This window comes from Molothrus ater, chromosome 11 (assembly GCF_012460135.2).
Source record: "Molothrus ater isolate BHLD 08-10-18 breed brown headed cowbird chromosome 11, BPBGC_Mater_1.1, whole genome shotgun sequence".
In the NCBI taxonomy this organism is placed as follows: domain Eukaryota; kingdom Metazoa; phylum Chordata; class Aves; order Passeriformes; family Icteridae; genus Molothrus; species Molothrus ater.
The window spans coordinates 16,289,143-16,315,340 of NC_050488.2; the positions used below are offsets into that span (position 1 = coordinate 16,289,143).

At 43.1% G+C, this 26,198-nt stretch overlaps 1 protein-coding gene across 1 annotated transcript in view; it reads right to left on the bottom strand.

Moving 5' to 3' along the window:
• Positions 1-26,198, bottom strand: part of TAFA4 (TAFA chemokine like family member 4) — a 72,819-nt gene that overhangs the window by 38,482 nt on the left and 8,139 nt on the right. The window contains exons 2-3 of the mRNA XM_036391339.2: positions 10,291-10,427; positions 7,197-7,312 (exon numbers count right to left, since the gene is read on the bottom strand). Coding sequence (XP_036247232.1) covers positions 7,197-7,312; positions 10,291-10,370 — 196 coding nt within the window. The 5' untranslated portion in view covers positions 10,371-10,427. The remainder of the gene's footprint in view (positions 1-7,196; positions 7,313-10,290; positions 10,428-26,198) is intronic.

Here is a 26,198-nt window from a genome sequence, read left to right on the forward strand (position 1 = left end):
TTCTGACTTGATTTTAACATTTTCAATAAATTTTGTTTCTAAAGACAAATCTGAGAAAATTTAGTAACAAGTGTCAGTGCTGACACAGAGTCTTAAGATCTTTCTGTTTGATCTCCTCTGAAAAGGGCATCTCCTCATCATGGCAAGTCAGGAGAGATTTTGGGTCCCTTTCAGAGACAATCAGGGACACCATGAACAAGGAAGATCAGTGTCTGCTCCCTATCAGCCTTATTTCCTGTTATGCAGAAGGAAATCTCCTGGGAAAAGAATGGAAGCTGTAGAAGATGGGATTTACAAAGCACAAAAGATATTTTAATGTTTTCCACCCAATCTGAAAATAAAATAAACCCAAAAGTTGGGTTCATTTATGAAATGTGCACCTTGGTACATTTTGATTTTTGCTTTACAATCATAATTTTGTTTTTGCTATCAGGCAAAACCAGCCAACATGATGCAACACCCTACAAACAGCTGTTAACACACCCTAGGTCTGCTAAACACAGAGCTTGCCATTCCACCCCAGCTGATTTGTGACTGTTTGTACAGAAAATAGACATCAAAATAAATCTGCTTATTCCAAAATATTCACCGCGTGTTAAGATTCTACTTGAAGGAAACACAGGATGCAAGTAGGAAATAAAGCTAAGAGAAATCTTGCCTCACACTAACCTGGTCATTATTTCTCAAAATAACAACATAAATCAGAAGACTAGTGACCATTCATGGACTGCAAGGCATATGGATGATATCCATAAGGAGAAAAAATAAGTGGAAATAAAGAAAGGAAATAAATAAATAAATAAAGGCCAAACACTAAGCAACAGGACAGTTGATCCTAGAATTTTCCACTCATAACTTCTGGCATTTCTGGAGGTATTTTTAAAGATTGCCACCCTGGAAGATAATGAATGTCAGGTGTAGCTTCCATCTCCAGTGTGATGAGGAGAGATTACCCTGCTGAAGCCTACAAGACATCTTTAATCTCCTGATTTAGAATCCATTGTCTGCTATCAGTTGTCACTCTCCTGAAGGAATGCAAGAATGCTGCCAAACACTGAAAAACAGCTGCAGCAAAGGGCTACTAGCAGCAATCCCGAGGTGCTCTGCCAACAAAACACTTAAATGTTAGTAAAAAAAAAAAAAATTCCATCTCCAGGTTCTTCCATTATTAATTAAACTTTTTCTGGTTTCCAAGAAGAAGTGCTTGCTCAAAGATGTCCTTGAAACCAGGCATATCAGCACCACAAACTTTCAAAGTTACAGTTGAGGGGCAGTTCTCTGGAGGGCAGAGCGCTGTGCTTGGCACCAGAGCAGAGCTGGGCACTCCTGGAGTGGGAGTGGAGCAGGCACAGGTGGGGCACGCTTGATGCTACAGCCAAGGATGCCAACACATCTCCTGCTCTTCAATACAAGGTGAATATTTTGTACCCACCCACAGCCAGGGCAAATGAAAGCCACCAGGGAGAGTCAGCCCTCCCTGGGCAGCCTCTGAACCACCCTTCACCAGGGAGCACAGACAAGAACAGACAGCCTAAATCACCAGAAACTGCTGCCCATTTCCGTGGGCATTAGTTCAAGCCTGGGCAGCCACCCATTTGGGATGAAAGGCCTTACAATTACACTGAAATGGGACTGTAATTTTGGGGCAGGCTCTGCCCTGCTGTCACAATTAATGCTAACTGGAAGGCTGTGGCAATGCAGCCCAGCCAGTGAGCACAGAGCTGGGGATCAATAGAAGAACAGACCCTAAAACAGTTTCCATCCTTCAAAAAGGCAGTGATTTGCCAATGGTGAATGCTGTGAGTGACTGGTTTTAGCTTTAATAAAATCATAACTATGAAGTTTAACTTTTCTGCTGAGACACATCCGGAGTGGGCTGGAAACTAAATCACAGAAGAATCAAACTCCCACTTCTGAGGGGTCAGGACTTCATCTCAAGCAGCTCTTTTAATCATTTCAGAGCAAGGAACTCGATGCAAGTCCTTTACATCTCAATCTCTTGCCTTCATCACTCTGGCATCCATCCTCCCAAGGACTCAGCAGGCTGACCTCCATGGAAACCCAGAACAGAGCTTTTTGTTGCATCACTTCACTCAAGTGAACACCAAGGACAAGATCTTTTCCATTCTATTTGTGGATTTACTCTTATCCAGCCATTTCTGTCTCACACTAGCACAAGACAATCCATTTGCAATGTAATATTTTTTTCTGTTATCAGATCTAAGTTTGGGAGAAGTAGATTTAAAAGAAAAGACACAGAGTAAAGAAAGCTTTCCTGGTTAGAATTTTGGTCAATGGAATATAAAGATTAGCATTTACAGCAGGTGGCAGCTATGTAAAAAAAAATGATGGTGTCAATGTAAAATGACAATATTTTCACAAGCTTTCCCCTATGGCTTTAAAATAAGGTCACTTTGGTACTGCAGGAAAGAGCTTGGTATCAGCCTCCTGCTCTACAGTTTGACAAACTGGGCTTGACCATTTGTATTAAATGAGACTCTCTCTTTTTTATTACAGAATTTCCCTCCCACTTTTGAAACAATGACATTTGAAACACAAGCAGGCACATTTAAAAGTTTGTCTGTAATTCTCCCCCTCCCACCCCTCAGCTCCCAGGAATACACAAATATTTTCACATGCAATCACATTCCACACAGTTAAAGTGTGCATTCTTGGAAAATGACACCAGAAGCTACATTTTATACCATTAAAAAAAAAAATCAACACTGAATTGTGACTGGTAACATAGCCATGCATCTAGTTTGCTATGCATCTAATTTGAAGTCATTGTCAAAGTCTGTCATATATATCAAAAGCTCTCATTGTTATTTAGAAAAAAAATTGAAAATGGAAAATAAATATGTCTGACACTTTTTTCTCCACAAAAATAAGTACACCAGCAAACTTCACACAGAGAATTCTGCTCCTTTTTGTCTTAAAGGGAACCTATTTCTCAAGTGAATTGCCTTCCCTACCTTATTACTTGAAGAGATTACAGTCAGGGCTGTATATTGTAGCTACCCTGTATTTAGAAGCTGGGTAATAAACCACATAAATAGCACACTGAATAAAACATTAAGACATAAAAGGAGTTAAATAGAACAAAGGGCTAAAGCTTATTGTGCAGTAACCATGTCTGACCCGTGGAAATACAAAGGACTCATAATTCTAGTTAGCAAAATGCAGAGTTGGGATTTAAATCAGAGGAAGCCAGCGGTGGCTGAGTGCTGGAGCCCCTTCCACAGCCTTGCAGGGCCCTCTGGTGGAAACAGGAATCCATCTCACGGCTGCCCAACAGCACTGCCAGGAAAAATGATGCTCCAGCCCCAAAATAAAGGGAGAACGAGCAGCATGGGTTTTCCCTGTTTTCTTAAAAGCAGCAATATTTCTAATATAAAGCTGCATTTTTCAGCTCTCCTTTAAGGAGATTAAATCCTGGAGCCTGTGTAAGTAAGGAATTTTCCCTCTGACTCCAGTGAGAACAGGGTCTGTCTATAAAGCCCTGAAAGTAGAGAAGTCTTTAATGTCATGAAAAACTGCAGTTGATGTGGAACATTCTAAAATTTAGACCCTTCAGCAAAGCTGGAAGCATTTCAGGTGTACATCATCACATAAAACAGTCTCAAAAAAGCCAGGCTGCAGCAGTAATGCATGGCAGAAACTGCTCAGCTGGCTGTGCCAGCTCAGGGTCTGCAGGGCCAGCCCTCACACGAGCTGACCTGACAAAATGTCTTTTCAATGCCTCTTCATTTGTGACTTTGAGCAGTGAGGTGGAAACAAACCTTTTCTGGTACTAAATGTATGTTGCTTCATCCAGAACAGCATGGAATTGGTCATTATATTGGTATTAGGTACTCAAGAGCCTGAAATACTGCCCATTTTTTTTAAAAAAGAAGTAAAATTGATGCTTATGCTTCCCTTAGTTATTGTCAGGGCAAAAGAAACTCTTCAGAAGGCATTCAGAGCAACAAAGTCAGATTAATATTCTCATGTTTCTTCTCCACACAGATAAACAAGGGGCTGCTAAAATAATCTGCACAAGCAGCATCTTCAATGATCTAATGGTGATGAGAAGGAAAATTTCTCCTCTGCCTATTGCCTCTGCCAGTCAGGGCAATCACTGTGCCCTTCATTGTTTTCCCAATGAAAAACAGGCTGCAGTCTCCAAGCTGGATTCAAGATCCAAACTGCTCCAAAGCAAGGCAGGATTGAACATCTCTCCTCTGACAGGTATTTCAGGGGATATTTGTGGGGAATATTTCACAGAGCAAAAGAAAGAACCAGGTCTGTCTTACACTTCATTACAGGGACGAGCCTCCATTGTCAAAGGGATTTCTCAATGCCATTCTCTCCCACTTCTCAGGAGCAGAATGGCTGTTGGGTCCATAAGATCCAGTCTCTGTCCCTGCCTGAATAGGGCACACAGCTGCCAAATGTGATTTTTTCAGGCACCATCTAGCATGACCTGGGTCAATAATTGTCTTTCCCCAGATTAGGCTCCTTTAAAATGGCACTATTTTGAAAAGAAGAAGTCGATTCCCACTTTTCATCTTAAATTCTCTTGTCTGCTCTTGGTTAATAAAAGTTTCTTAGCTGTGGTGAGTACACACTTATTTGAAAGGTGCTGATGATGTCAAGTACAACACTTAAAACACACTGATTGTCAGGAGCTGACACAAGCTGTTCTTCAAAACCAGCTCCTCTCAAAGCATCCCAGGCTGGGCCCCTGATGCCTCCCAGCTCAGCAGTACCTGTCAGGGGACAGCTGCTGGACCTAAAGGACAAATCCTTTGCTCTACCCAAGCCTTGGATTCATCCCTCTAATGTGCTTCAGGACATTTTACTTTGAAAAATGGGAATGCTGCCTATTGACTGCAAAAATTTTATCTCAATTGCTATCCAAGAACACGCTAATTTGTATGAAATAAATGAGGCTAATTATTTGCTTTCCACAAAACAGGCTCTGCTAAAAGCTCTGAATTATTTGTTTTCCTGATGAACAAGGCAGCACCTTGCTCACATAATAGATTCCATCAGAGATTTGATTATCCATTAGAAGGACAATCTACGTGTTGTGTCAGGCAGCAAAGATAAGATGAGGCTGGGAAATGCAGGGCCCTTGAGAACAGACCCCTAAACCCTCTGTGGTGCCAAGAGTCAGATTCAGGGAGCTGGAGAATCAAAAATGGGATCACTGCTTCATCTACCACATGGAATCAAAGAGGGATGGGGGTGACTTCAGCGTACAAAGGAGGGAAACTCACACTTGGGGAAGAACAGGACACCACAGTCTAAAAGGGTGCATGAAGGCTCCAGCTTCAAGGGGGTCCATTTGAAAAACAGCTCCACAGCTGGACCAAGCTACTGATGAGGAGCAGAACCTTCTGTTAGCTCACTAGAAAAATCACAGCACACAAACATAAAGTCAAGCAACTTGACTGTGTTCGTGGTACCTCTTTGACAAGGTGGAAGGAAGTCCATGTGTCAATTTAAGGGATGCTCTCAAGCACTCTGAAATTTCATGTAAAAAATATTGTCATGATTTACAGAATACACTGTGTTCATCATACAAACCCACAACACAAGATCACTGCTGCCTTATTACAGGTATTTCCCTTAGGTACACAAGGAAAGTGCATCTTGAAAGGACAAAAATAACATTTCTTCTGACAAGACCACTCCCCAAATGACAAAAGCTGCTCTTCTCCAGGTTTGTCTGCAGAGTCAGCTCTGAAATGCTCTGCTATTAACTTGTGACTGTGCACAGACCCCCTTCCTTCTTCATGGAAGGGCACAACTAATTCCCAGAGCAGCAACGTGGGTCATCCTCCCCATCTGCATTCACTGGAGTCACTCCTCAGGCTTTTGCCTCTCCATGCAGTTACTCTGCACAAAACGTGGCTGTGTTTTACAGCAAACTGGGTGCTGCATAGCCAGGGAAAGCAGAGCTGATGATGGGGGAAGGCAAGGAGGAGGTTTTGGGCTCTCAGAGACACAGCAGCCACGTGTGGGTCAGTCAGTCCTGCTTGCCAGTTCTGGAGATATTTTGGTGAGCACAGGAGGAGCCTTCAGCTCCTGCCTAGACAACCACTGGAAGCAGCCAGGAAAGAGATCAATAGTTTGTCTCTTCTGGAGGATGGAGCCTCTACCAAATGCATCCTCACTTCCCAGCCCTGAGGGGAGTGGATGCTAACATTAGACCTGGACCCGCAGGAGCCTGGCTCAGAGCTAAGGACATTGCATATGGATTTGAGGAGTAACACCTGATTTAGGGGCACATCACAGAGAGTAACACTTGCAGAAATCCTCAAGCCATGAAGCTGACTATGGTGCTGAGAACAGACCCATTGTGGGATTTGCAGCCAGACTTTGGATCTCTCCTGAAGAGCAGCACTGACAGGGGGTATTTTGTTACCTTACCTCCCTCTCTAGTGGGATCAAAGGTGGATAATCTCAGCACAGCTATCCCATTTTACTCAGGACTTGCACAGATGCCTTCACATTAGCACTGGTACATCTCCATCTCTTTCTGCTTTCAAGCTGATGTCTGCAAGATCCTATCAGAGATGTTGCTACAAAAATCCAATCTGGAAGTCAATCCAGCTTGTTCTGAGCTTTTTCTGGCATTTATAATATGATAACACATTGTGCCTGGTAGGTATTTCTCTACAATAGTACAGCCCCTTAAATGCAAGATATTTGTTTTCCTCATTATGCCAGTTTGGAAAAGGAGGAGAGTATCAGAGGCTGATCTAAGCACAGGTCAGAATTTGTGTCAGTCAGTGGAAGAACTGGCTAACATGAGTCTGAGGGCTTCGATTTATTGCCCACCACTGCTGTAAAGTCAGTTGATAACAACAGGATTAAGAGGGTGAAGATAAAGATACATTTCAGAATGTTTTTGGATAAGGATAAAGCAAAATGACACAAACAAATGCCAAAGACCTAGCAGTCATGAAGTCACTCCAAAAACCTCCTGGCAAGATTCAGTACATAAATAACTAGAGAAAAGCCATGAAAATTTACAATAACTCTTTTTTTTTTCCTTGTTGGTGGTGTATTTTTAACCTATTGCACTGATTATAACATGCTGTCAACAGCCTCATCAATTATCCATTGCTAGAAAGTGGGCTCTAACATGCTGCAAGTGGTATTAATTGGTCTCAGTAGCACATAATGAGTTTAAAAGCTCCTACCTGTGTGCCCCCGGGGATGGTGACTAGAGGCGGACAACAATTTACAGCAGACCATTAACACATAGAGCAGAAAGAGCCAGTCAGACAGAAGCATTGATTTGGCACAGAATCTCATCCTGGAGGCAGAAAAGGAAGCAGTTGAGTGAAAGAACAATGCAAGTAGGGAATAACATAAAAACGATGTGGGGAAGGAAAAGCTGAAGAATAACTGATGTGGGTTATTGCAAGGCAACACTCACAAAATCATATTCATTACTGGGTTGGGATCAATTCTTTGTTAAGGACATTTTATAATTAGAAGCAATGTCTATCACACATCACATTACCCACAAACACATGTTTGTAATAACACATTATGAGTGCCATGCAGTTCTATGAAACTGAGATAAGGGATGGGTTCTTTTGTCTTTTATCAAGATCCTGGCACATTCAAATTTAAACATACACATTTATGAGTTGTGCTACTATTTTTAAACTGCACCTCCCCCAATGACAGAAAAAAAAAGTCATTTTTACTTAACACTTCTCAGGACATATTCACTAAATAAATATATAGTATAATAATTTACTGTAATATAACATATAATTTATCATAGCCTTGCACAGTTCTGGGCTGGGTCTCCCCAGCACACAATATTTGGGAGATTTCCTGGAGATCACCTGGTTTGCTGAGGGTAAAACACTCATGAAGCAGCACCTCAGTCAAACGTGCAAGGACTCACTTCTCTGCCAGGGTGTTGGAAACTGCATTTCAGAAAATACTTGCTCTAAAGAAGGTGTTGTTACTCTTATTCATGTTACTCTTAGAACTAAGATTCCAAATCCTCCATCATTTTTCTGCAAATATCTTGAATTAAATCCCTCAATAGCTTATGTTATGCCATTCATCATACAGAATGGGAATCTAATCATCTTTTTAAACTGAGTTATGATGATTTATTGCTTGCATGATACATAAATGGGCATTATGTACTTAAGCCCTTAGATACTGTGTTCCACAATTTCAGCAAATTCTGCAAGCAGGAATACATCAAATTTATTAAAGGCAATTTATAGATTTGCATAAATTGAAGCAAATACTGTTTTCATGGCAGTGACGTGAGTCTGCAGCTAATCAGCATGCTGGGATTTGGGCAAGCCTATCACGAGTTTATCTGCACCAAAAGGTCCTTTGGGAACTGCCTTTCCTCTGCAGATTCCAGTTCTGAGTCTTTTCCAAAACAAAATTATCTGTATATCTTGATTATACCTAAGACTACTCAGCTAATCCAATGTTCAAGTGCTGAATTTAAAAAAAGAAATCCCAAGCAACACACACCTTAGACAGCTCTACTGTCACAACCAGGTGACACACTTGGGTGTTGTTTAAATTTGATAAACATCTACCAATGAAACCAAAACAGAGGCCTTGTTTTCTCTCTTAAAATTGCTCACACAATTTCCCTTTTCACACTTTGCAGAACAATATTTTTTCTCTAATTGTAAATGCTGATAAAGCCCAAACAAATAAAAAATGCACTTATTAATATCAAAAGTTAAGAGACCAGAAGCCTGCTGAAAGTAAATATATTTTAGCAACAAATTCTGGTTTACACTGTAGAAAGAAATACATTGGTGCAAACTCCAGCACCTTCAGCCTACAATTTGTTATTTTTTTCAATTACATAAAGACTGCAAAGAAACCAGCTCATCATGTCTATGGATTTCAGAGAATGAAAATTATATGTGAAGAAGCCACACTTTAAGCACTGATTTGGCAAGAGGGTACCTTTGCTGGCTTTAAGAAGATGCTCTGAGCCCAATATATTTCCACGCTGAATGCAGGAACAAACACCCTGCTGGCCTTTTACAGCTGTATGTAGGAGACTTCTGTGAGCATGAATCAAGCCCAGAAGATAAAGACATCACTGCTCCTCACCCATCCAATAAGTGCCCTCTTCTGGAGCACTCCCAGGCTAATTCAGAGCAGCTGAACCAAATTCACCTCTTGCATGCAGCTGAACCCATAATGTCACTGCAGCTAATGGGATTGAGTCACTGTGAAACCAGCATAAATGTCACTATTGCTGTTGGTCCAGTGTTAGCCTAAGAAAACTGCCTGGTAAGTTCTAAAATTACTGTACCATTCTAGATTTTAGTCATCCAAATCTTTCCCAGCTGACTGAACTTCTTTTTTTTTTTTTTTTTTTTTAGGAGAGAGCTGAATTTAACCTTAGTTTTCTTGGCCTCTCCATGAGAAACAAACAGGTTGCAGCTCATGAACAGGATGTCATCATCTGCTCAGCTTCCAACCCCATCCTTCTGTTGCTCTAAATGCAAACACTCAGATCTCATCCAAGCATCACCCCAGCTCTGGTGTCACTCTGATGTATCACCATGAAGACACAAACCTTCCTCCAGGTTTCCTGTGGAATTAAACACCCCAGCTCAGGCATTCTGAACCTGTCATTTCTGGCAGGAGGTGGTGGAAGGGGCAGGTGTGGTGATGGACAGGTCCCAAATCATGCATCATATGCTCAACAGCTGCTGTTCCAGCACTCTGGAGGACCCAGGTGCTCCCACCATTCCCAGTGCAGCAGCAAAACTGGTCTCAGTGGAAATAGTCTTGTACTGACCTATTTTCAAAAGCCTTCCCCAGCTGAGTTTGACTCTTTTGAGACATTAGAGAAGGAATGTGAAACCAGGGCTCATCAGGTTAACAGGGTAACCTCAGCCCTGAGTAAGAACATTCAATTCCAGGAATAAGTGTATCACCACAAAGCATCCACTCGGTCATATCCAAACTGAAAGGCTGCTAAAAGCATCCAGTACCATCCAAAGGACACATCTGCAGGCTTTAGTCTGCCTTGCAGGTAGACAGGACACAAGTTTTCAGCCTGCTAATGTACAGAAATACAAGAGGATCTTTGAAAAGGCAGAGAAAAAATGAAATTTGGCAGACAGATGCAGCAAGGGGTGCTGAGCCCTTCAGCGTCAGTGGGCTGCTGCTTTCAGAAATGTCAAGCCTTCATTCTCTATTGGATTCAAGTGGATATTGTTGCTAACCAGAACAGAGAATCTTCAGTGTCATTTGAAAGATAAAAAGTGCTCTTACCTTGGGGACTTTGCAAGAATTTTGTTCCAGTCAAACACAATTATTTCAGTGTGTTTTTCATAGTTATTCCAGATTCCCATTTGCAGCAGCAAATAAGCCTTTCTGCATCTCAGAATTTTTTCATTCACTTCGGGGACCTAGAAAGAAAGCCACATTACACTGCAATTAACGTCTGCAAAGGTGCTGTAAAACACATCTTTGTTACCAAAATCTTAGTTTCACAGTGCCATCTACAGTGCAATCTGGGGCAAAAGGCAGCAGTTTTATTTCTCTTTTCTTTCTGAGAGCACAGAGAAGCTGTGGTGAGGCAGCTCTGAGGTATCACTGCATTAACCAAAGGCAGAATTTGCTGTACATGGGGTTGCAAACAGAATGTGAGCAGCTCTCTGGGGTCTCACCATCCAGCTGCTGGGAAAGCCAAAAGGTCTAAGGCTGCACCACAGTGCAAACACATTACCACATGGTTCCACGAAGCCTCCGAGAGTGTGAAGCAGAGATTATTAAAGATAGTGAGGAAAATCTGTCTCTGTCTCCATAAAGATTTGGCCCAGGCCCTGTGCCTGCCTCAGCAGAGATGGTCACATCCACAGCAGAGTGTCTGGAATTGTGTATTATTGCACCCTCTGACCCTGCTGCCTCTCCTGGCTTCCAGCATCCCCTCTCACACCACCCAGCCCACCTACACCTACAGCCCACCTGGTAAGTTCTAAAATCACCATACCATTTCAGTTTTTCATCATCCAAAAAGGTTTTCCAGGTTACTGAACTTTTTTTTTTACTTTTTTTTTTTTCAGGACAGAGCTGAATTGCTGAATTTAACCTTAGTTTTCTTGGCCTCACCATGAGAAACACACAGGTTACAGCTCAAGCTGCAACCCAGGAGTTACACTTTGAAATCTCCACATGGAAGCACTTTTGCAGCAGCTCTGACACATGTTGTGCAGAATGAGGAGCTCAAACACTCCATTTTACAGACACTCAGGCCTCTTTGCCTTTGCTGTTTATATTTGTTCTCTCACTTCCATCCCTGGGCAAAACTTGACCTTCTGCTACTGAAAACATGACACAGAGCAATTTGTGAGAGTAATAATAATGTGGTCTTCACCTGCACAGCAATCACAACCTTATCTTACCCACCATTCTTTCCATTTCGCTCCTCCTTTGATCAGTTTGAAATTTGCTTTTAAGAAACACGAAATTACAGCACCACACTGGAGGGCAGAGCATGTCTGGGGTCATAAAAGCACATAAAAGTTCCTTTCAGAGCTCAGGACAGAAAGGCCCCTGGCTCAACACACTCATGGAATCACAGAACCTTCCAGTCACAGGTTGGAAGGGACCTTAAAGCTCATGTTGTACCAAACCATGGGCAAGGACACCTTCCACTGGACCAGGCTGCTCAAAGCCCCATCCAACCTGGCCCTAACAACTCTTATTTGTTCAGAATGCCATGAGAAAATAGAGTAATTGCTGGAATTAAAGAGGTGCCAGGCTAGCAATCTACAATTAATCACATTTTGCTCTCTTTGCTTTCCAATGTGGAGTTCCAGGCCGAGCCAACACCAGCATTTCTATCAAATCAGTGGATATCAAAACAAAATGTAGGCAAAGAGTTGTCTTAAGAAAAAGCAGTACCATCCTGCATTCATCCTTTTTCCACAAATACACATAAAATAAAAAAAAAAAAAAACAACAGTGTGCCTCAAAAGACCTATTAAAAGAAGCAAACAAACAGGATTTTCAATATAGCATTGACTGACTGAAATGGTTGTGGGGTACATTTTTACCCATTTCATAATAGGACAGGTAGATAAATACACTCTTACAGTGCTCTTGTAGAAATCAATACTGCAGCACACTAACTTGGGGGTTAGTGCTTATCTGTTCCATAATTTTTATTAGAGAGGAAAATAAAACGCTGTGCAGATGCAGCTACAGGTAAATACAAACATCAGTGTAACCTGCTCTGTAAACACATGTTAAACACTGGTAAAAGGCAAGGGAGTATTGATTAGTCCAACTCATCCTAATTAAGTGGATGCAGTGAAAGTGACAGATGATACATCCACCTGCATATCTCCAGGCTTTCTAATGCCTTCCAGGCAGTGATATTTCTTTAAAAAATAGAGTTGTATTAGGGGAGACTAAGGCAAACTCCTGAAACCAGCTTCAGCTGGTTTATGTCAATAAAGGAGACAGATCAGAACAGAAACAAGAGGCTCACCTGGTTAAGAGCTGTAAAAGGAATTCCAGGCATTTGATGGCAAAAGCATGCTTGGTGTGTGTTCTCTGAACAGTGGGTTTAACTGCTGGCCCCTGTCTTGTCTCAGGGTGACACATTACTTTGGAAAACAGAGCTGCTTGTTTGTTTTTATACAGTGAGCTCTGCCCAGTGAGCAGCTGAACCCCACCTCCATCTCCAACAAAGATACAGAAAAGAAGGAAGAGGGAATTGGAGAAGAGCTCCATTTTCAGTACTCATGCATGGACTGGCCATGAGCAACTCCTGCTTTGTCCAGGAGTTCCCCAGAGGCTACACCACTCCCCTGGGGTCAGTATTTAGGGCAAATGAAGATTGTGAGACCTGGGATCTGGAGGGAATTGCAATGGTCAGGTCTGCTGCACCTCAGTCCCAGCACAATCTGCTCTCTGTGCCTCTGCACTTGAGTAAAATGGGTATAAACAGGATTTCCCTGTGCCAGGGAGGAGTTTCAAGAACAGAAACAATAAAGGTCCAAAGTTATTTGAAAACATTATAGGCACTGTATAATTCCTTTGACAGATTGAATAAGAGAACACTTTAAATTAGGTACATTTCCTACCAATATTTACATGTTGTAAAATACTTTTTATGGCTACTTTCTGCGAAGAATAAATTACTAAACCATTTTGTGCCATCTTTTATAATAAGCTATTAAATAATTTAGAAAACCTCCTTTCATTAAATATTTAAAAGGCCTTAATTTCTCCATTCTGAATAATTCCTCACTTAAAATACAACTATGCATCTCTTAAAGTCTCCTCTTCTGTAAAGCAAGGGGTGAGAAGGAAAGAAATTTGGGGACCATGTACTGTTCAGGGGATTTGCCAGCCTGACTTTAACCCCAATGTCAGCCTGGCCAAACTCTTATCTCAAACTGAATAAAGGACAAAGGGAGAACAGACCAATATCTGACATTTCTTAGAGGAGGGGGGAAAAGATACACAGCAAGTACACTCTGTGTATTTGAAAACTGCTGCTGTTGAGGGGAGCTAGAGACAAAAGAGAGAATTAAAGCAAAGATCTACACACTGGCTGACCAACCCAGAACACATTTTGGGGCTAAATCACTGCACACAGTTATTCAGTGACAGTACTAGGAGGGGTGTATAAAAGAGAGGAAGAGCAAATTTTACACAGGCAGGTATTGACAGGACAAGGGGAATGGTTTCAAATGAAAAGAGGAGAGATTTATATTAGATGTTATATAAAAGGTTTTCCTGTGAGGGTGGGGAGGCCCTGGCACAGGCTACCCAGGGCTGCTGTGGCTGCCTCATCCCTGGAAGTGTCCAGGGCCAGGTTGGACAGGACTTGGAGTAACCTGGGACAATGGAAGGTGTCCCTGCCCATGGCAGGGGGTGGAATGGGATGGTCTTTGAGGGCTCTTCCAAACCAAACCATCCCTGGCTGTGTGCTGATGCTGCCCCATGGTGCAGGTGAGTGGTGTCCCTGTCAGGGTGCAGGGGTCACAGGTGACTGTCCCTGTCAGGATACAGGTGAGCAATGGCCCTGTAGGGGCGCAGGTGAGTGACATCTCTGTTGGAACACAAGTCACTGATGTCCCTGTCAGGATACAGGTAGTGATGTCCTGTCGGGATACGGGTCACTGTCGGGACACAGATCACTGATGTCCCTATTGGGACACAGGTCACTGTCCCTGTGACGATACAGGTCACCAATCTCCCTGTCGGGACACAGGTCCCTGTCACGACACAGGTCTCTGCTGTCCCTGCCGTGGTGCCGGAGCCGCTGCCGGCGCTTCCCGAGGATCCATCGGGCCGGTGCTGCCCCCTGGCGGCTGCGCGCCTCTCTCCCTGCAGCCTCTCCCGCATGGCTGAACCGGACCGGCCCCGCTCCCGGCCCCGCTCCCGGCCCCGCTCCCTGTCCCGGGCCGGCCCCGCTCCCTGCCCCGGGCCGGCCCCGCTCCCGGCCCCGCTCCCAGCCCCGCTCCCTGCCCCGCTCCCAGCCCCAGGCCAGCCCCGCTCCCTGCAGCGGGCCAGTCCCGCTCCCTGCCCCGGGCCGGCCCCGCTCCCAGCCCCGCTCCCTGCACCGGGCCAGCCCCGCTCCCTGTCCCGGGCCAGCCCTGCCGTCCGTGCAGCCCCGCTCCCCCTCGCTCCGCAGCTGTCCGGGACAATTAGCGCCCCTCATTAACCACACGAAGCCGTCGCTGTGGCGGGGTCCGGGCGCTGAGCTGCCCTCAGAGCCTGGGCACGGCAGGGACGCGCTGGCCTTCAGCCCACAGGGACAGCCCTGTCCTCCAGGTGCCCATCGGGCCTGGCAGTGGGTGGATACAGCGAATAACGCGGCTCACATTCTGCATTTCGTCCCTTAACCCTCACCCAGAAATCTCTGCATCAGCTCACGTAACTGCAGCTTGCTCTGAAGGCTTTGAGGGTCAGCAAATCCACCTCGGCCGAGTTATTCCACCAGTTAATTAACCTCACCTTAAGCACTGCACCTTCCAGCTTGTACCTCCCGGCACATTCCCGTTGTTTTCCCAGCTGGCACATCCCACCAGGATGTGTCAGGCCTTCAAAGGCCTCCGTTCTGCCAATCCTTACTCACAGCAAGTAGGGGTTGCACCAGGTAGGAAGGCACTGAGCAAACTGAGAGAGGACTTAAAGTTACCCATGGAGTACAGTCACAGAATCACAGAGTCACAGAACTTTTTGGGTTGGATGGGACCTCAAAGCCCATCCTATTCCACCCCCTGCCATGGGCAGGGACACCTTCCACTATCCCAGGGTGCTCCCAGCTCCCTCCTGGTCTTGGACACTTCCAGGGATGGGGTAGCCACGGCTTCTCTGGGCACCCTGTGCCAGGGCCTCGTCACCATCACATTAAAGGATTTTTTCCTAATATCCAATCTAAACCTACTCTCTATTAGTTTGAATCTGTTCCCCCCTGTCCTGTCTCTTCATGCACTTGTAAAAAGTCCCTCTCCACCTTTCCTGTAGGCTCCCTTCAGGTATTGGAAAGTAGCACAAGACTAAGCTCAGAGTGCAAGAAAATAAAACTTTTGTTGGACCTATTCCTTCCTCCCTTTACTCCCAGAGTTGTGTCAGCTCTTCTGCTTCCCTACAGGAATCTCTGAGGGATGGAGGACTGGTCACATCGAGCTCCCCATGGCAAAGTGAAGTGAGAAGGCTCTTTGGACCACCCAAAAATCATCCAGGCGGGTATCCAAGAAACCACAGGGTCACTGCAGCAGGGCTCAGTGCTCTCAGACCCCAGCAGGCTCCCTGCACACTTCATGGGCAATTTTTGAACTGTTTTTTTATAACATCACGTCCCATTTACGACATCAGTCTCTGCTGGCAGCAGCTCAGTCTGTCACCCCTAGTCAGGCCTTTCCACAGGAATATTTCAAAGTCTCACTGAACAGGAGCTGGGGGTAGTGGGGAGGAAAAGAAAACAACGCCATTGAGAGCTAGAGGAAATAAACCCCACATCCTCCTGAGGAGGGAGAACTGAGCTGCTGTTATATCCACGTAACAGGAGGTGTCAACCACACCAGCAGCCAGACCATGCACACACAGACAGACATCCTCTGTGCCATGGGTTTGGAGGGAACTAAGGCTGTCTTCAGCAGCACTTGGAGTTCTCTAGGGTAAATCTGTCCTCACCACCTCCTTTAAACATGAGAACAAACCTTTTGTCTCTTATGGGCATGTAAAGATAATGCCCTGAGAGGATATCCTGCAAAACATGCCTAAATCACCCGAATTTTCTATCCCAGACACCAGAGACTTCATTAGGTAATAGTGCCAGAGTCACAGTTGCCACTTGGGTGGATCATCTGTTGGAAAGCAGAGCTCAGGTCACACAGCAGCAGAAAGAGCAGAGCACAGGATCAGGAAAGAAATTCCAGCAAGAAGCAGAGGGCTGACTGCCAGAACACCCAAAGTCCAGGCAGAGTAGGGAAGAGTTTAAAATCAAAGCTGTTGCTTCCTCTGCTCTCTCAACACAGAGTGAGTTCTCATCTTTCCTCCAGGATAAAGTCCACCCAGACCAAGAGGACTGCTCAGGGGCCAGGTGCAGCTATTCTGTCAAGTGGAGGCAGAACAGACCCTTTTCTCCATACATTATTCATTATTCATCACCACCCCACTAAGGACCATTCTACCAAACTCCAGGAAAGGGAGTTATCACCATCAAGGTTTAATTTTCAAGGTTGCACAGACTTACCAATGTGGACAGCCAACACAGGAGATCTCATTACAGCACAGAATTTCAACTCTTTCAATTACCTTTATCAGAAAGAATTTTTCCTTGTGATTATCCAGGTTCCTTCAGTCCCTCTTTGCAGCTCAAAATCTTCTCCAACCCCCTGCACAAGTCCTGCTTAAGAGGTGTGCAGGCTTCAGGCACTTTGTTCAAGGGAGAGCAGGAATTACTCCAGCCCTGTTCAAAGAGGACACAGAGCAGAGACAGTGCCCTGCTCCACTCCCAGCTGCCCTCCCAGAAGCAGAGCAGTTCCCATCTAAAGCAGGCAGCACAGCAAAAAAAAAAAAAACCAAACATGGAGAGAAATGTCTTTGAAGGAAATCTCTCCAGCAGAATGTTTCAGACACAGCAAAAACACATTTTCCCCTACTGTAAACTTTGCCTGCCAGGTAGCAAAGCATTAAAGTTGTTCCACAGGGTATCTTGAGCCATAAAACACTGTTTTCTATACCCTGAGCTGATGGAGGAATTTAATTTCTCCCATGGAAGGCAAAGATAGCTGACCTGCTACAGAGCAGGTCACTCACCTTCCTTTCCTCTCACCAGGGACCCAGGTGAGCTGATGGTTATTTTGGTCACTCAGAGGAGGGAGGAAGGGATGGAAGGGATGGAGGAGGAAAATTCCTGTCCATTTGTGCCTCTGGATAATGCACTGGGAGGCCCCAGACCTACTCTGGGTGTGTGGTGGCCAGCCCAGGGCTCACATGCAAGAAGTATGTAATTCCTAAGGCTGGCTGTTCAAATCAAAAACAAGAGGCAATCCAAGGGAAATAACATGAAAATTAAGAGAGTCAGCAAAGCAAGTGGTAAGAAAATGTGAAAATAACTCCTTGTTTAGTCAAGGAAAGAAAAAGTTAGTTGGGAGACATGTCAACTGTCTCCTTGAAGAGGCTTTCTTTAAAGGGCAGTATTTAAAGTGGTTCTCTGTAGCTACTGCAAATAGCATAAAAATAAATTCAGTGTCCTGCAAAGATTAATTGTGTGCAGGGAGAGAAACTTTCTGTATCTAAGTAGGGGAAAGTAGTGGTACAAACTGCTCAAAATCTCATGGAGCCTGGTTCCTGGAGGTTTCTTCAAAGTGGATGAGCACTTGTGGGATGATCAAGGCTCCCTTCTCCAGCCACAGGGCAGATTACATGTTTGCTCAGGATATGTAACAGGACAACATATCCTTTATGCCCTGGAGCAAAAAACAACAGTGGAACATAAATGTGAGGAAGTCAGTCACTGTTCAGTGTCATCCTCAATGCCCTGAATCAAGTCAGGGGTTACTGAAGGAAAATCCTGGCAGAAACAAACTGAAAATGCCTGCTGTTCATGTTGGGTTTTTCATGCAGGCAGAGTCAGGGTGTGTTGTATTTCAATATATTCTTGTGGTTCTTAGGGTCCTTATGCAAACAAATTTGGTTCTTTCTGGTTCTACTGCATTAGAATATTTTATTATCTTGTTATTCCCAAAAACACCTCACTCACAGGATGTGAGTGCTTCCCTAAGCTGTGTCAGGCCCTGAAAGCAACAGGACCTTTCCATTTCTCTGTCACCAATGTCACCTGTGCCTGCTTTGGTTTCAATTCCCAAAAAGCTCCAAGAGGAAGGCACAGAACAGCCAGCTTTGCTTTTAGAACACAAGCATGTTTTATGAGTACTGAGTGCACGTTGGCTGATGAAGAATCCCCTCTGTCTGGGTATATGGGATAATTGTTCCACTTGGGACTCATTAGCTAATTATTTAAAGATTCTAAGGAAAAGCATTTCATAAATAGAGCACTAAATTTCCAGAAGTGTAATTACAGGCTGAACACACATTTTTTTAGCACCTGTGTTATCCACTACAAAACCCAATAGCAAAGTACCCTGTGCTGTGCTGTCCCTGCTCTCTGGCAGGTGTGGGGCAGGACAGGAAACTGCTAGGAAATTGAAAAGGAGCATTTTTGGTATTCCCATTCTGGTAACAAAAACAACACAGTCATCTTGGAGTGGTTTAAAATTCTGCCCCTAACATACAGAATCTCAATATTGAAGTACAAAACTTGCACAGGTGAGGGAAGCACAGACCAGGCAGCCATAACCCAGATTCTTGATCTGGATCAGCTTCTTACTCAATGTTAGAAAACATTGTTTGCTTATCAGTAACTTCCTCAAGTTACTCTGGGAAAAAAAAAAGAAAAAAAAAAGCATTGCTCTACTAAGCAGGAGAATTCCAAAATAGGATTTCTGACCTACCACTTCAGGAATTGTTACTCAAAAGTAAAAGGTGTCACATCACACATTGACAAATCCCTCCAGCAGGTCCTGCCTTTCTGCTGGTAACCAGAAAAATTCCAAATCCCAATATGAGTACATAAAGCAACACTCCCAGCTATTTTCATTTCCAGACACACCAGAAACTGCATTCCCTTATGCAAGAACATTTCAGAAGTCCCATAAATTTTGCTCCTCACTTCCAGAAGGAATTTCCTCCACCCTTTCCTTCCTTTCCTCTTCCTGCCCAGTCCTTCATGCCTCCTTCCCTGTGAATCTCAGCCCTCTGTGTTTCTTGCTTTCACAGCCCCTCTCCCTGCCTCCTCGGGGAAGTTCTCCTGCTTGGCAGCAGCCCATGTGTGAATCCCCAAAACAGGGCTGGGAGGCAGGAGAAGAGGGCCCCTGAGGTACTTACTGATCAGTCATGAAACAGGTCTCCCATGGCAGGTTAATCATCTGCTGGATGCTGTTTTCATCCCTCCACAGGCTCAAGGAAGGCACACAGAGCTCTGGGTACTGTTGCAGTGGAAAAGGAGCAAACCTCTAAAAGTCCCAGACACCTTCCTGTGGCTGCACTACCAGGGGAGGAGAGCAGCAGCCACAAAAACCTGATACCTGCTCTTCAGAAACAGTGAGAGAGGTGATAACTGGTATTTCCTTCTCAAATACCTGGATTGTCAGAGGATCCTCCTTCCAGCCCCTGTCCCAGCTCAGGGAATGTGTTTCCATGCAGGAGGCTCAGCCAGTGCCTCTGGCTGAAGTATGACCCCAGCTATATGAGTAACACCAGGTCCTCTTCATGGCTAAGGCTGGAAACTTTCTTCTTTATGTGGGGTTTTTTTGTTGTTGGTTTTTTATTTTTTGGGTTTTTTTGTTTTTTTTTTTTTAATAATAATCCTTTTCACAAAGCTCAGAGAAGCCTGAACTTCAGACTTTCAGTTCCCAATCTGCCTATGATGGATTTTTTCTTTTCCTATTCTTCATTCATGCAAAAGCCTCTTCATGATCATGCAACCACGTGCATGATGGGAAGAGCAAGGGGGAGGGTGAGTGGTGTAATTTTGATTGTGCTTTGAAATGCTCAGGGCTGGAAATGAAGCATGAGATCCCCCCCACTTCCCCTGCCTCTCTTGAAGGCAATTATGATTGCCTTAAAGATGTGAGATCTGTTGAAAGTAACAAATCATTGATTGTTTATTTTCAGGGTAGACAACAATCAGCTTTTAATCAGCTTCTCATCACCGCTAGAGAGCTATTAACTCTCTTAAAATAATTAGAAAACAGAAAAGAAAAATCTTCTCCAATTATTTTCATCCAGGAAACTGAGATTTTGTAGGAGAAAAAAAAAAACACACCTCAAGACTCACAGAAAAAAAAAAAAAAGCTACCATAGTGGCACATTAAATTCTCTCTTTTAGCAATGAGATATCGTTTGCCACAAGTTGGATTGTGCTTCCTGAGTTTGTATGAGGTTATGGATATTGGCACCTGAATAAGAAGCAGTATTTTCAGTCACCCTGGACAGACACTCAGATATTTCTGCTGAATATTTTTGTGTAAGGAAATGGATTGCAAGAGTCTTCCATTTCTCTGATTTCTGACTGTTCACAGAACCCTGGCTCTCAGATTCCCACAGCACACTTTTTTTTTCCATTTTTGAGTAAATAGTCTGTGAATTTCTGTCCTGGGGGAAACAGTACTCAACCTTAACTACAGTAAAGAGAGCAACCTCCTAATTTCAATTATATTGCAATTAGCAACAGGTATGAAACATCTCAAATATCACTTTTTGTGATTTCAGATGGGCAACTGAATAGTCATTTCAGCTCATGTACAACTTACCAGAAGCTTTTCCTACCAAAAATGCCATTAAAATATCCCCCCAATGTGCCTCATTAACTACTACCACACAGAGTTTGATAGTACACTGCTTGTAACTCAAATGTAACTCAAATAAAATCAACCACGAGCACTTTGCAGGGTCCTGAGACAGCTTCTGCTGTCCTGCCCAGCAGGTATTTGCCTTTCAGGTGATGGCCAGGCAGTTCCTGGCTGTTCCTGGGGTGCAGTTACACAACAAGGAGCCTTTGGCAGGAGACTGGGGCACAGACAGGTTTTGTCACTGTCACATTGCAGGGAACCTGCCCTCCAAAAGAGTAATGGACTGCAAATCCTTTATGGACTCTAAGGGAGAGCTCTCTAAAGAGTGTGTGAGTGCTCAGCTAATTAATTTCTCCCCCACCAGGACCCCAGTGGCTGTGTCTTTTTATTTTACTTTCTCTATTGCCCATTGGAGATGAATTGTGATTACTTTAAAAAGGGATTCCTCTTGTCCATTGATCAGTGCTGTACCCACTTGACCTACTAGTGTCTCTTTAAAGATTGATGAACTGGAACACAAAAGTGGAACTCTCTCAGTTTAACTGTTCCCACCTGAGCTCCCTGCCCTGTGAGAGAGGTTTTTAAAGAGGCCCATGGAGTGCTTGCACCATTGGTTCAAATTATTGCACACAGAATTTCCATGGCCTGGCAACAGGCAAGACAGCAAAGACAGTCACAGGACTAGTTTGCATTAAAAATTGTTTTCATTAAAAATGTGCTACATCTCAGGACTAGAGCAGGAATTTAAGTCTTCTGCTTCAGTACTGGTTCATTAATTAGATAAGAAACAGCAACACTAATTTACAGAAAAATATGGAAAAAATTACTTACTGGATTTATGTTTTTCCCCTCACCAACTGAAACTCCTCCTTGCAAATGACAAATGTTTTGGCTAAGATTATCAAGAGAGACTGCAGGCAGCCAAACCTTCACTCACCAGAGGGTATCACCACATCCAAAAAGGAAGATATATATATATATATATATATTTAATTTATAGCTGTGCCTTGCACTAAACAAACCCCACGTTTTCACATAGCTATGTCCTGCCAATTTAGTCTAATACACCATTTTTTAACCATGGATGAAGCCCTGTCCACCTCTATCCTCCCTTAAAATTGACAGACAATAGCAAAAATTCACTTCTCTGCTCACAGAAATTGTCTAGTGAGCCAAACCCAAAGGACGTTTTCCAGAGAGTGCAAGCACCCTTATTTTACCTTCCTGCTCCTTTTTCTTCCTCTAGGCTGGTGGCTTTGAGCAAATAGAATAGCTACTTGGGCATTTATTTGTCCAGCTTCTTTGAGATTGTATGATTTTGAGGAGTACTTGTGAGTATGAAGTGTCTTGTAGCAGCTGTGTGTCACAAAGACAGAAGAACCCACTTGGAACACTGATGTTGCTGCATAAACCAGAATAAATGGCCAGTGGAGGGTATGGTTTATCATTTTAAATTATTTTTACTCTCCAGCCAAAGACAGTTGGTTTCTTAAGCCATGATTTTATCCTTTCTAATTTGACTTCTCAATTGTACCAGAATTCTTAATTATTTCACTGCTTGCAACAGCACCATCCAATTTATCACCTGAGAACAGCAGCATAGCATAAATAATCTATTGCCTTTTTAACCTGAAGGTCTCAGCATTTAGTCTTCAAGAATATGAAAAATTTCTAATTTAATAATGGAATGTTCCTGTGAATGTCACCCTAAGTGGAAAGTATTGCTCTCTGAAGTTTCCTGTTCTCCTCTCAGGAGAAGTCAGCAGAGCTCTCTGAAGCTTAAGCCCAGCTTAAGCTCCATTCCAACAGCCTGGAAACAGCTGGAGGTTATCTGGGATCCCCTGGAGATCCCACCCTGGCCACTCATGTCCCGAGGTCCCAAAACTCAGAACCACAGCCAGGTGCTGGCTGTGTGTTGAACAGTGTTGAGCAAAAACCATGAGTGAAAGGGAAAATCCAGATGTTGCTCCCCTGGCACACAGGATCAGGAACAATCTCTGCTGTAAATTTCAATGATCTTGCAGTAGGAGCAAGATTTAAAAATAAAAATTTCTCTAAGATTTGCCATGAAATAAAAATACAGACTATTAATTTTCCTTGGCTCTTATTTACATCTTTGGTTCTGAAAGTCCTGTTTTGGACAGAAACACTGACTCCCATCCACTACTCCTAGCAGATCAAGACCCACAGTGTGGCACAGTGTTTGTTACTCATCTCAGAGAACAAATATTATGTTTACCCAAGAACTGAAGAAAGATTAAATTAATAAAACAAGGTAAAACAAAGTCAAGCCTGAAGCACCAGAGTATCCCCAGCACTTTGCAGTTTGGCAGGGCATTGCTGGGTGGAGCAGAAAGAGTAAAATTTGCTGCCCAAATCACACTTTACTGTCAAACCATCCTGTGGGAGCTCTGCAGAGACATCCTGCTCAGATCATGTCCAAGCAATGCTTTACCAGAGATCTTACAAAGCCTCCCCAGCCCCTTCCCATTACAGGTATTGGCCCACCTACAAGCTGCCCCTTTATTCTCAGCACTCAGGACAGCCCTGAGTTAGGAGAAGGCAAAATCTGCCTTCTGTGAAGCATCTCTGTCCTAGCCTAGAAACCAAGCAGAGATGTCTAAAAAAGACAGGAATAACTGAACTCCACCCCAGCCATTGGACAATGCATTTGCTACAGAAAGGCAGTGACCCAAGGGCCTGAGGCAGAAGCTCAGCCATGCTTGGCAAATGATGCGTTTGTAGCTGCACTGAGATTGGAGATTCAAGCTGGAAAACCAGCAGGACCCTGTGAGCCCCTCAGAATCCAAGCATGAGGACTGTGAATGCCGAATTCCAGGTGCAGAGCCGTGCACAGCATTACTCCCACCACAGAATCACCTGGGACTGGTGTGGGTGCCTGCTCCATTAATACGAGACTGAAAAACCCCCTGAGTGGGAGACACAGAGGAGCCCTTCCAGCAGCAGGCTGTTTGTCTCCTCCTTTAATAACAGCACATCTTAATAGAGCAGCTCCTCCTCCAGCTCCTCCTCTGCCCTGTGCACCCTGATGGTGCCTCCTGGATATTAAAAGCAGCGTTGGATGAGAGACGGAGGCCCCGAGCCGTCCCTTTTCTCATCATGTATAATTTGTAAAGCTAGTCAAAAAATAGCAAGCAATTTAGCCTGGAATTTCGCCAGCTGGGATATTCATAGCACATGTGATCAAACAGCAGAATTTGCCAGTCACTGGAAAAACAATCAGGCTCTGTAACCTGACTTCACCGCCGAGGACAGAGCTGTAAACATCACTATTGATCAGGGCAGAGCTATTTTCATCAGGCTGCACTGCTCTGGACATTAAACATCTGCAGAGTCAACACCTACACTGCTGAAGTTAGGGCAAATAGCTCCAAGAATTTAACATTCTGAGACATGAGGGATTTCCAAAAGAATTAGCAGCCAAAGACACTATGAAATTACACTGGAAATTGGAGAAAAAGATATCATAAATGGATTTTATGTAAAACTCTGGGTTACGGTACAGCTTATTGACATATACAACAAATTAAAACAGCTAATTCATCTTACTACCTTCCACTGATAATTTTTTAATTAAGTTACTTATCTTTATCTACATATTTAAGAATGTAGGTCTTTCATTATTCATCTCTTAAAGAAAATCAATGTTGTCCTGATTTGCTACAGCTCAAACAAGGGAGCAGTATTATCTATGCTAGGACTGACTAATAGAAAAAAAATTTCATTAACTTTATTAGCAAGCCCTAAGAAAATGCTACTGAACACATTTTCATACTCCTAAAAATCTGAATTATGAACCAAAAGCTTAATAGTGTTCAGTATGACTAAAAGAGGAATCATGATTTTTTTTTTAAATGCTTATAAAGATAAAAGGAAAAGGTAAAAAATTACTGAAACAGTTTAATGAAATGTTTTAGAAAGTTCAGCTCTAATTCTGGATTATATTATAAAAACCACTAGCAAAAAAAGCTTTATATTCTCTGCTTTATTATTTATTAATTATTATTCTGTATTTTCTTTATTACTGAGACTGGAAGCTCATCTGTAGCACTCGTTAGATGCAGTGTCTAAGTGCCTATCCACCACACAGTTTTGAAATATTTGCACATCAAAACAGACTCTGGTTTTATACTTGGGATTCTAAAGCTTTATAAAAGGCACTGTGAAAGGAGTAAACTTTGAATCTCAATTTCTGGAGGAAACAGACTTTTTCTAGTCATCTAGAGTGTCCTTTTCTTCTCAAGGTGACCTTAAGTTTCAGATTTGTGAAACGCTTTCCCCTTGTGTTCAATCCTACAGTGTAATAAGTTTTAAAAATGACTATTTATCTTCTTTAATATATTAGTCATATACAGCAGGAGAAGCCTCTGTGGGGATTTTTGCTATCGGGTTTGCTCGAGCCCAAGTCAATGCTGATTTACAAAACATAACTTACCCTTAGTAACAAACAATCATGGATATATTTATTGGAATAACATCTTGCCATTCTCCTCCAGCAGTGTGTTTTGGTTTTCAGTTCCAGTGCTGCAGATTGGGGGATATTTACAGTGACCAAGGCAATTTGAAAGTAATGCTTTTATGTTGCCCATCTTATTACAATTTTACAAGCCTGAATTGCTGGCATTTGGCAAAACAAATAGATGGTTCTGAAAAATGTTAATGAAATGCAAATTAGCCAGGCAGGTATAAGTTATATTTATGTCAGAGAAGTGAGAATTGGTGCATTGCTCAGAAACTGCCCATTGCAGAAGTTAAATTTAATGAAGTTTAATTTTTTTTAGATTTTGCCTTGCTAATCATGACCTCGGCTGCCTGCACCATGTAATGACAATAATGAATAAACATGCTGTGCTTATGAAGAACTAGAACCTAACAAGCTGATCAATTGTTAATTCTATAAAGTGACTAAAACGTGTCTCCACTATCAATAAGTAAATCAGCTTCTATTTGCAGTACTAATGCACCTTGTACATATCCTCCAGCTATCCTGCCCTTTTCTGTAATAATGTAATTATCAGTTTGGTCATATTTAAGTACAACCTGAATGAGATTTGAAGTTATTTTTGTCTTGAGGGTGGAAAAATAGCAGGAAAAATTGTTTGGGTATTTAAAGAGACACAATACATTTATTTGGAGGATGCAGATTTTCCACTTGCCCTCCAATTAGTTATAGAAAATTATTCGTTTGAAAGCCAATTATTTTACAGCATTGTTCTTAAATCATACAGGCTATTATCAGACAGATATTCCAGAGAAGAAGGCCTTTTTATTATTAAA